At 36.1% G+C, this 12,233-nt stretch overlaps 1 protein-coding gene across 2 annotated transcripts in view; it reads right to left on the bottom strand.

Moving 5' to 3' along the window:
* The window catches only part of SLC25A40 (solute carrier family 25 member 40), a 28,135-nt gene extending 15,973 nt beyond the window's left edge, over window positions 1–12,162 (bottom strand). The window contains exons 1-7 of one of the 2 annotated variants that reach the window (XM_009275686.2): window positions 12,149–12,162; window positions 11,013–11,131; window positions 8,886–8,945; window positions 7,601–7,707; window positions 5,477–5,544; window positions 3,649–3,773; window positions 2,186–2,359 (exon numbers count right to left, since the gene is read on the bottom strand). In XM_009275686.2, the coding sequence (XP_009273961.1) occupies window positions 2,186–2,359; window positions 3,649–3,773; window positions 5,477–5,544; window positions 7,601–7,707; window positions 8,886–8,945; window positions 11,013–11,106 (628 nt within the window). In that variant the 5' untranslated portion in view covers window positions 11,107–11,131; window positions 12,149–12,162. Of the gene's footprint in view, window positions 1–2,185; window positions 2,360–3,648; window positions 3,774–5,476; window positions 5,545–7,600; window positions 7,708–8,885; window positions 8,946–11,012; window positions 11,132–11,751; window positions 11,788–12,148 lie in introns of those variants that run through there. The other variant, XM_009275688.2, reaches the window with a different exon arrangement.
* Window positions 12,163–12,233: the final 71 nt, after the last annotated feature.

Here is a 12,233-nt window from a genome sequence, read left to right as displayed (position 1 = left end):
AATAATAAATTGTAATGGAAAGTAAAACAAGAGAGACAGAGAGAAAAACAAAAACCCAGGGAAAGAAAAAAAAAAATTCTGCAACCACTCACTACCTGCCAACCGATGCCCAGTCAATCCCCAAGCAGCGCTCGCTGCCCCCCCGCAAACCACCCCAAGATTATATACTGAGCATTAAGACGTATGGTATGTAATCTCCCTTTGGCCAGTTTGGGTCAGCTGTCCTGGCTGTGCCCCATCCCAGCTTCTTGTGCACCTCCTCGCTGGCAGAGTATGGGAAGCTGAAAAGTCTTCGACTTAGTACAAACACTGCTTAGCAACAACTAAAAAGTCAGCGTGTTATCACATTATTCTCATGTTAAATCAATAACACAGCACTATACCAGCTACTAGGAAGAAAATTAACTCTATCCCAGCCAAAACCAGGACATCCAAGCACTACAAAACTCACATAACTGATTTTTTAAAATTCAATTTCACAGAAATCAAAATGTAGGCTTCTAATTATTTGCTATGTTTTCAGGCATATTTCACACACTTCATAGATCTCACTAATTCTACAAAAACGTGTTGCTCAGGACTGCCTCATACTCATCTGGGGGACAGAGTGTAAAATTTAATTCCAAGAGAACCAAGAAGAGGGGAGGAAGATCACTAGCTCCTGCCACATTGCTACAGACAAAAATCAGTAAGAGAACAAGAGTTTCTACTTGGAATCAGACAACAGGAATTAGATGAAGAATTTTAGAGTTCCCTTACAAGGCTTAGCAGAACAGCCTAAGAGAAAGATGCATTTGGCAGAGAGAAAAATGAGTAAATTAAAAAATAAATATTGAACGGGAGCACTTCGGGCAAAAGGTTCAGATGAATTCTGCCAGTTATCTTTAGCCTTAGAGAAAGCACGTTGCCATAGGTTCAGAAGCCTTCCCTATCACAGAAGGCTAAATTAAGTCCCAGCAAGGAACAGGATCCTTAAGCAGGAAATACAGTCCAACCACGTTCTTCAAACATCTACTAGTAGCAAAGTGAAAGAAAACAGATTATTATTCATTCTGAAAAGAAAACAGCTGAAATAACTCAGTTCTGTTAACTCATTTAACTACTAAATGCAATTTTTAACTAAATATCTTAATCACTCCCACTTACCATGCATTGGTTTGGTTCACAGCCAATTTAAAATTTACTCCAGGTGCACATCTAAATGTGCTCAAATCCCGTAAGAGTCACTAGACTGTTTGGAACCACAAATTAAATTAGATGTCAGATTATCTTAAGAATGAAGTAGGAGAACAAAGATAGGAGGTCAAATATTTCAAGGGTTCCCTGCCTCCAAAAATAGGTTTTAAGCATTTTTCTGGGCCAACGTGAGGTGTTCAAAGGTGTTATTCCCGGTACTATCCAAAGGACAGAAACTGCTTCAAGGACAATTGGTGTCTCATGATCCACAAGTGCTAAAGAACACGTTGTGACAACAATGGGCCTCCAAGAGACAGGGGCTCTCACCACTGGCATTAACAAGTGGGAAAACTGTCCTTTAGCAGTCTCATCCAATTACCTCTAGCTCAAAACATAGCAGAGGTGTGACAAAAAGGGAGAAAGCATGATCTCCTCTGTCCTTGTTTTCTTAAAGAATAGTCCTAGGACTAGCTATGCTCTGTATCAGACTTTTCTTCTTCTGGACTTTCAGCTTTGGAGCTTTGCTAATGAGTGGTACTCTAGCTTCATGGTTTTTGGAGCAGTTATACAAACTCATCTTGCTAACAAAAATTCCTGAAGACACTGTGTCACTCTCTCTTTGTACATGTTTTCAAACTTAAGCATCAGAACACTTAGATACAGCATGTTTCCCTGTAAGGAAATAGCCACTATACCTATCACAAAGAAAATTTCCTACTGAAAGTCTTCAAAAATAGTCATTGCATAAGCTAAAGACGAGAAGAAAACAGTCTAAATACAGAGAAAGGGAATGTAACAATGAATCCTAGCTGGTATCCACAAACAAAATGAGGGGAAAAAATCAGGTCTTCAAAAAATTTATAAATAAAACCACACAAAAGAGAACAAGTAAATCTCAGTCATTTTTAAAGCTAACCATTAAAATCACCTAGAAACACAAAGTCTAACAAAGCTACACATAAACAGATCTTCTGACATAACACAAACTTGCACATAAAATAAACCCTACCTGAGAAAGGTACATCTCTCAGAACAGTAGAAGTCCAGCCCCTCCACAGGGAAAACCATCCATCTACAGCCACTTTACTGCTGACGCACGTGTACAGTTGCTTGTAGGACAACTTGCGATACTGCATTCGAGTTCTGATCAGCTCCAGGGGGCTCACTACAGTAACTGAACCAACTGCAAATGAGAAAAATGTGAGCTTTTTTTAAAAATCAACATTTACTAGTAACACTTCCTGAACATTAAAGTCAGGTGTCATCTTGCTTTATATATTTGATTCCTTTCAACTCTTCCATTTTCCTTGAAATAATTCCCCAAATAAGTTTCCTTTCCAGATAAGAATACCATATCTATTCACAGTACCTAAACTTTCTGGGCACACAAGCTACCTACATTTTTTCAATACTGGCATGTTATAATCCATGTAACATGTTAAGAATCCTCATTTTCAGATTTGTTACATAAATAGGCTGAAAATCTCAAGTACGTATAAAGATTACTTTCAATAATTACCATTTTTAAGTGTAACTTGAAGAAAGTGAGCTTGGGGTTTGGGTTTTTTTTTTGTTAAGGATTAAAAATGATGGTTAGAGATTAAGCATTTATAGATTTCTAAGCACCTTTGCCATTCTTATTTTAAACTATCAAGAATATTTAGCAGGCATTCTGTATCTGATAAAGTAACTCTCTTGCATCTCATGCAAAGATCAGTGAGTCACCACTCACTAACAAGCTCCCATCACACACGTAACAGACTTCAATGATTTTACTAGACCCAAGAACTTTTCTCCTGTTGCTGGGATAAGGTTTCTTTGGTATGTGAATTTAAAATCTGGAGCAGCCTAATAAGAACAATTTGCCACATCACCACAGAATAACAATTCTTTTTCCACTAGTCTTCTAGTCCCCCTCATAGCTGTCACAAGTAGAATATGGAACTACATCCTCAGTCTTCTATGACAGCCCAAAAATATATGACCTGAGCTACTTCTACAAAAATAGATGAGGAAGGGATAAACAAAAGTAAGAAGACATAAAAGCAAATTCAGTCCCTTTATATCATACAGCAGTAAAACCAGTACAAGTCCAATTTTCATCTTCCTTGTAATTACCTGTGTAACTTCCATTATAGAAAATAATGATGTTTATTATTAGATTCATGACAGAACAGACTTAAACTAAACTGTCCTTGGTAGAAGTCTAGAACTATAGAATTTTGAACAAATTACAAATGTAGTGAAAGTGTAACAGCAGAAATAAATCACATTATTCCAGGTTAGAGGGTTACGTTGCCCAAGAAATACTGGGTAATTACAGTATTCCTTCCTATGCTCAGCTCCACGTAATATTATCCCTCATTTAAAGCCACAGCAAATTTACTTTAAAAACAAAACAACAAAACAAAGCCAAGAAAACAGCATCAGGTATTTTATTTCAGTTTTCTCTTTAAACAGATGACAACTTACATCTGCTTAAGGAACCTGCAAGAACTGGAATATGTTCATCATCCTTTCCTAGTCTAGATTTCAGAGCTTCACTCAGTTGGTCATAGCAGGTAAAATAGATTACTGTGGTAGGAAGTGCCATTATTCTAAAATACAAGAGAGAGAATCTAAATTAATACAAGGAAAGCAGGAGCATAAAGTCGGCCATCTTGTATGGATAGTTTGCTTAAATAAGGAAAAGTTAAATCTCCAGCTGTGCATTATGGATGAAGAAAAAGCATTAATCCCATGGCTTTGATTCACTGCCTCTAGTTCAGAGTTTCATATTCACAGATTTCCCAGTTTTCCAGTTTTTCATTCCATTAGGAAAAACTATAACTAAAATGATGGTGGATTATCTCAGTCAAACTTTATTTCATATCAGCTTCAGAACTGTTTTGATAATGGAATTGAAAGATCTGAATATGAAGCAAACAAACAAAACATTATGAAAGTAGCTGCTAACCTTAATTTTTTATTCATTTAACAACTGGAGAGTATTTTCTCTATCTTAATCAACACTTATGATTCTCATTACTTGAAAGACAATGTGGAGTGAGTAAATATAAGCTTTTTCCATTCCAGCATAGTACAGACTATAGCAAAAACAGCTAGATCTATAATCATTCAGTGTAGGGGTAAAGCACCATATCTTACTATAAAATGGCAATTATATTTCTGTGTTTTGTCTGTGCCAGTATAGCACATACCACCATTACCAAAAAACAGCGAAGACTGTCACGCTTGGAAAACCAACAAGCCATAGTTTAGATCTTCTTTCAAAAACTGCGTACCTCTCTCCAGTCAAGAAGCTGGTTCTTCTCTGCTGGACTAGAGAACATACGTTGAAGAAAAAACTGTCTTGGCTGAAATACAGACCTCTTAGTTAAGTTAGGTCCTAAAGGTTTATATATTGAAATGGCCACATGCTGCAGGATGAGTAACAAGGCCTGAGCTCCACCATGCTTTGCTTTTTTCTGCCTATATACCGAGCACTGTGTGCAAATCAAAAGTGTACCAGTGCTTTCCCACTGGGCAACACTTCATGTCTTACAAGATACAACTTTAACATACATGTTAGATTTGACCACTTTATTGGATTGTTTATGGAGGAGGACATAATTATAGAGGTCTTAATTACTATCTGTACCAGGTTAATATGAATAAAAAGATAAAACACTTTGGTGCTGTTTAACCTAAAGAGAAGACAAGGAGGAGGTCCGATAACAGTGTTTAAATATGTAAATTCGTCTTGTAGAGAGAAAATGAATGATCTGTTTTCCATGGCAAAGTTGGATAGGATAAAAACCAATAAAGTTCTTCGGAATAAAGAAGATTCTAGTTAGATGTTTAAAAAACATTTAAGTAAGGGTAATGAGGTGCAACACTAGAGTGTCTGTGGAAACAGCTGTGTTGCTTATTGCAAGTCATTAGTAACAAGCTAGGATAGCAAATAGCTATCAAAGACTAGCACTCTAACAATCACATTCAACCCCATGATTCGATGATGCTATCAAGGGGACAGTTACAGTAAGGATACAACCTCTGAAAGGCAGAATGAAAAGTCTGATGTTCCTGCTTAACTACTGAGAATATATCAAAGAAGTTGCAAGGAGAAATCTCAAGATCTGGCAAAACTTGTACTGTCTCTAGATGTTTCTGATCAAACTGATTACATCATTATCTGTAACTTCAGAATTTACCAAATTTTTAAAATCACTTAGAAATAAACATACTAATTTGTCTAAATAATGAAGTAATTTTTTAACGAGAATTCATAATGTTACCAAAAAAAGAACGTTCAACTTACAGTGTTGGGGGAAGTCCACTCCACAGTGATTTAATTCCCTCTATTTGAATAATTTTCACAAATGCATCCTAAAAATACAACCAGGCAAAGAGCAATAATTAGCTACAAACTTTTGTACTCAGTAATATATTTTAGCTGGCAGAACACAAAATCAATGTGTTAAAAATTATGTTTCTAAAATGCTTTATCATTGTAAGATCCCAATTTTGTAATTGCTTACGCTAGCTGTCATATTTAATAACACAAATAGTTCCACTGAGCTGAAGAGAAATATTTGTGTGATTGAATTTAAGAATTTCCTTCCATCTTTAAAAGACCAAAGCAGTAAATTTCTATCAGTAACTGACAGCCCTGTGAGTAAGTTATTTTTAGAACTAATACAGCACAGTAGTAACTTGTGGAAACTTCCCCAAAATAATCCACTAAAATATTTTTATAATACATACAAACATTCTAGGCATGAAATAGCAATTAAGTCTCAACAATTCTTGAATACTTGCTTTCTCTGACAACAATGTGACAACAAATGTGCAATGTATATACACTATACTATATACCTGGAAGCTTACAATTAATATCACAGCTGTCACATACATTTCCCTGACCACTGACTGCAGAGGAACACTAAACCTTGAAGGTCATTCAGCTGAAATCACCATCAAAAAGACAAACTCCCTAATATTAGGATACCTAATTTTCTTAAACATTTGGGGGACGAGGTTGAGATTTGATGGATTAGAATATGCTCAAGACCAGACATTATCACATGGCCTCAAAAGATACAGAGCCTGACAAACCACAAAGAGGACTCACAGGAAGAAAAAGGCAAATAGCTTTAGAGTAGGCAGCCTTGATGGACAGATCCACTGAGGTAAAAAGTTGGCGAAAACAGAGACATGATTTATTAAAACAAGCCTGACTTGAAAAAATAGAGCTTTGAGAGGGAGTCAAGAAACCCTAAAAGGTCCTAACACAATTTGACAAAAAAGACACTTAAGAGGAAAAAAAAAAGACAGAAAATGGCATGCTAGTATTTTATGTTTTCTCCAAATATATTCTGTACTAGTTAGTTTATATGTTTACAAATCCAGCTTCAGCAAATTTACAATCCAGGAAGGTACAGATAAAAGACTGGAGAAAGGACGTAACTAAATCCAGTGACTGAGCAGCATATTTATATACCTAATTATATGGACAAATACCGCAAAACGTGTACAGTCCTATCACTGGCAACCTATCATGTCCACTACAATTTTTTTTACTGCACAATTTCCAGCACTGGTTTTTTTTTAAAAATGAAAGGAGATTCAATGATATGATAGTCATTCAAATGAAAGGAGATTCACTCATATGATAGTCATTCTTCTTCATGAATTACCTTGTCACAGCAAAAATGGGCATAAAATCATGTCAGTTAGAAAACTAAGTGACTTTCTAGAAATGTTATGGTAAAGTTAATTGAAAAATTCAAACTTATGAAGTTATTAATTTTTTTAAAAAGTAACACTGTAAAACTGCTCAAGAAACCTCTTGCATGGGCATTTCATTCTTCTCAAAAGTTTAATTCTGAAAAATCCTTGATCACATGTGTAAGTTAATGGCAGAGTTAAACAAAATCTTGATTAACGAAGCAGCATCAGTGTCCGACAGCAAGTCTGCTTCAAATGTCTGGGTAAAACACCAGTCCTACAAGTTTCAGTGGATCCAGAACCTGACACATGAACTTAATTTTAAAACACTATCTGCATTGTTAGTTCAGCTCAGGAGCATACTGGGAGATCTGTGGACTGAACAGAGGTAAGGAGGTACAGAAAATCAGTACCTGCAATCAGCAACTATTGCTAATATAGCTCAAGTGGGGAAAATAAAACCATAGAGCCAGTATCCTGTAAGGAAAGCGGTTGCAGCTGCCCCCTTGTTTGTCTTAAAGGAAGGATACATATTTTCTTGTAGAAAGTAGAAGGTATCATTAATCACCATATAAATTACACAGTGTAATCACATGAACACCCTCTCAAATGATAACAGATTCTACCAGAACTTAAAAAAACCCAATAAATTTACAGTATGCCATTTTAAAATGTTTTCAATGTACAGTTTTATATAAATATAAAATGTTCTTACCAATGTCCCTTTGAAATGCCCAGGTTTTTTATACCAGGCTTTGCTGTCCCCATTCTCACAAACACATATATGATCCATAAGGCCATTCGAGTATACAAAACACTTTCCTAATAAAATGGTGTATAAGAATATAGTTAATGCTTGTAAGATTGTTCTTACTCAGCAGCAATTTCAAAATGGATATAATGGCAACATAGATTTATCTCTGGTTAGACAAAAAGGAGCAAAATAATCTTGGTAAGTCAATGGCAACAAAATAGGTAAAAGGAAAGAGGGAACAAATGTACTCCTCAGAGTGCCAGACTAAATGAAACTGCCCTCACAGGCTCCAGGAGATATGTTTATGCAATACTACCATCTGTTGAAGGCTAAAAACAACACAGGACCTGAATGTCACTATTGTATGTAACTATGTGAACATCTTTCACTTTTAAATCTTTTATTAAGTAGCCTCAGCATCCACATTACAAGTGAAGGTATTATCTCTTAGGTTAGACTGTATTTATACTAGAACATCCTCTACTTGTTTTTGATTTCTTCTACATCATGTACTTTGAACCTGTTTGATAAAATATTATTGCCATTATAAAAACATACTTTGAGCTTCACATTTTCAGATTTCTGAAGGGTTTAGAATTTGCTAAAAAACCAGGATAGAAGGCACAAGTATTTTTCCTGATTTACAGCAAGTGTGACTGCAAATATTCATCTCCACATACAACATGGAACTTCCACACCAGTCATCTCATTTCCTTTTAAATCTCATTTATTAATTACAACTAAATAGTAGGACTCATTGGCATATCTTTGAGTGCACAATGTCTTCATCTACTTAGAACCCAAGTGACAAGTGACTTAGGTAAGACTTACCACTCTTTTGAAAAAGTCTTTGGATTCTGGAGGAGATGAACTTTGATCACATAAGCCCTCTGAGGAAATATTTAGTTATTTATTAATAGCTTTTTTTTTCTTAAACTCAGCCCAATAATAGTTGTACCTTCTGCCACAATGAAAATACTAAGGAAGACAGAAAAAAGCCTATTTAAAATGGTATGTATTTATGGGTTTTTTTCCACTGTGTCTATTCACTGGCACTTTCTTTCTTTAGCAATTTCAGTATATATTGCTGTGTTGCTTTCCCCCCCCCCCCCCCACGCTGAAGAAACAAACATCATTACTGAGAAACAAAGGAAAACATTCTGTAGCTCAGCATTATGATAACTATCAGCTAAAGGCAACAGCAAAAAGCAAACTGTGTCCTCCATTACACTACACATTTATTTACCTTTGGGGAAAGGATTGCTTTGAGCTTGCAGTCGAGTTTTGATAACATCAAGAGGAGTTACTAAAATGAAACAAATAAGTCATTTAGAAACACCCTGCATGCCCTAAAAATGTAGAAGTGTACAGATGCCTCACCATGAACTTCTACGACTTTTTTTTTTCCCCAGAGGGAAAAAAAAAGACCTGTTTTACAACGTAATCAGACAGAGGAAAAAAGGAGAACTACAAAACCTGTATCGTTTGCAAGTGACCATATGTATCTTTTCTAATTTACTAACAGTTGCACAGACAACAAATATTAGAGATACACAAAGCTCATCCAAAAACCATTGTGTCATCTTGTCTGAAAGTGCTAAAACTTGTGCTATTATGCTCTGCTGCTAACCTTTTACAAGTGGTATACCACAAGGCATATGAGATCAGATTTTGGCCTCAAGCATGTAAAATATTACAGTATTTTTCATGTGTTTATTCTTTTTCAATAAACTGACCATAATAGCAACATTCAAAAGAAAAACGTTAAACTCATGATGTACTTTCCTTCTTTGCTGCGTGTAGACAAGATCTAAATCTTTAGAGCTGTTGAAAAGTAACTGAAAGTTTAGTGAACATTTCATTGCTTCCCCTCTACCCCTTACAATTATTACAGGCCTAGACATGCTGAACACTACAGTGGCTGGTCAGCTGGACCAGCCTCTACTGATTATATTGACTGAGGGCACGATTCAGTTGCCTACATACAAGCAGCTAGTGCCATCTGAGTCTCTAAGGTATCCAAAATACCTACACAGTTGGCAGAAATGACACAGGACCTACAACTTTACTAAGCAGCAGCTAGAGGCTAAGTCAATACTCTAGCATGCGTCTCACTGAACACATTCCTATGCACAGGCAACTGAGTCACACCTTAGCTCTACTGATGCCTCTCAGTTGACTAACAGGAGGTTGAATACTTGGCTCACATTTCCATATCCAAATGTAGGGATCTAAATGTGACTCCTGCAGCTCAGTTGCTTAAAATTTGGCATCTAGTAGCATTTTAGCCACTCACACATATTCTGCCTCGTCTCCCAGCTGCCAATTCAGAAAGGAGCCGGTCTCCTATACCTCTTGAGGTCTCAAATACCAACACCTTACGCTGTACTAGAATCTTATGTACACACAGTTGGAATCCATCTTGGGAATTCCACAGATTGATGTAGCTTTGCTTGCTACTTTACCTAACATCACAGGACACATGATATAAAGACAGACTAAAAAGACTATGAATTTTACAGGTTCCTGGTAAGATCCTATTTTGTAAAAATTTGGAAATTTTGTGGGGGAAAAATCGTGCTTGGAAAACTGCACATTTCCCTGTAGCGTAATCCATGTTAAAAGTCAGAACCAAAGGCTAGCTTAAGCCAAAAAGTAACTAAAATGCAAAGTATAAGCTAATGAGCTTGGAGAGCTGCAAGGAATAGGAAGTGCTGAATGTAACCAACCAACGCCTCCTTAGGTACACATGGGGAAGGAGGTCCTGAGCGAGATGACTGAATATGAAGCAGAAGATGAATTCCACAGACTATCCAGAAGTTTAAAAGGTTAAAAAACAACCCCCAAAAGAAATTTTTGGGGGCCACCCCCCCCCCCAATAAAAGGCTTTGACAGTGTAAGACATCACAGCAGAATAAATTAATGTTACTACTGAAGTGGTAACATGAAGGGGACACCTCACAGGGGCCAGCCTTGCAGGATTTGTGTCTTGCACTGTAAAGCAGACTTCTATTTAAAAATCTATTTTTAAGCAGCAGGAAGTATGGAAATTGATTTTTATTATTAATTTTGTTTCTTGCAGAAAGCAAGCAATGAACTACTACACCTAGAGGAAAAAAGACATAGAAATGCAAAGTTAAAAATTATTCTTATTTTCAGAAATGGTTAAAGATTTTCAGGGAAGGGAAAGATTTTAATTAACCACATTTGTTAAAATACAAAAAATTACGAGAAAACTATCCCAAAACATCCTTGTTGAACATATTAGTGGAAATTTATAAACCATATATATGCAGACATCATGCTGAGTCAAACTGAAGAGTAATCACTTTGCAAAGATTCTCTCTGTGGCAAGCTTGATAGTTTGCCTTACCAAATAACGATGTAATTATAAATCCACAACAAGAGGCTATTGCTTGCTGAATAATGGTTGTTTTATCTAAGTTGCTATCACTCATTTCAGCCATGGCTTTATCCCTGGAGAAGAAAAACCTGTTAAGGAATAGAAAAACATATTGCAAGACTATGTTCAAAACTTGCAGAAAATGAAAGGAAAAAATATTTTAAATTTTCATTAATACATTATGTATAAGCAGCAACAATGTAAATACTAGTTTTCTACTTGTATACAAGCATCTCCATAATTTTTTGAAATGGGAGTATTTGCGCCATGTTTTGTAAATAATTCAAATTTTCTAAATGACAATAAATCTTTCAAATCCTTCTTACATGAATTACAATGTTTATATTTTTTGTAAACCACATTAAATATTTAATATGTATCACCTCTTGCTGCAACAAAGGGTTTAGGAGCATGTAAATAATCTGTACAAAGATAAATTCCCAGCCTGCGGCGCATAAACTGTAGCACAGCGGAATAATTCATCTAGCCCTCCTCTTGCTTCTGTCATTCCTGTGAGAAAATCCAGAGAGGTCTCCCGGTTGATCCAACAGTCACAGCCTACTAGTGATGACTATATCCCCTAGCAGACTCCTCATGCAATAACCAGTGACTAACTAGTTTTAATGTTACTATTAAATATTAATTCCTTGAACAAATCCTGCTGTATGGCTGCATAGGCAAGGTTACGATACCTTAGGAATGTACTCACAGTATCTAAAAATGAGGAGCTTATATATTGCCAGTATCTGCAACTAGCTAGGACAGGAGAAAATAATAAATTAATAAAAACATTTCAGGACATAAAATCCCCAAATAAAGGCATCTTTCAAAATGCATGTCATGCATAAGTGCAGTTGTGACTTTATTAGTTTACATTGAGCTAAGCTTTTTATTTGATCTATAGGAACATTACGGTTTGCTATTTCTAAGTTTCAAAAGATAAGAAAGATTAAGCTGCATAAAACAAGATTCACTTCTCAGATGCTAACAACTAGTAATTGGGGGGCGATTGTCTTTTCTTAATATATTTTTAACTTATTTTATAACAGAACTACTTTCCTAAATAGCATATATAATGCGTTTATAAGCAACAACCGGGTTCTGACCTCCGAAGGCAAAGCCTTCCGCAATAAAAAAAGCCGAGCATCCTCTGCCAGGCCCCCCAGCCGCGCGCCACAGCCCGCAAGTCCC

Source organism: Aptenodytes forsteri, unplaced genomic scaffold (assembly GCF_000699145.1).
Source record: "Aptenodytes forsteri isolate BGI_AS27 unplaced genomic scaffold, ASM69914v1 Scaffold172, whole genome shotgun sequence".
NCBI classification, from domain to species: Eukaryota; Metazoa; Chordata; class Aves; order Sphenisciformes; family Spheniscidae; genus Aptenodytes; species Aptenodytes forsteri.
The sequence above is the reverse complement of the archived record's forward strand: the minus strand, read 5'-3'. Positions and strand labels throughout refer to the sequence as shown.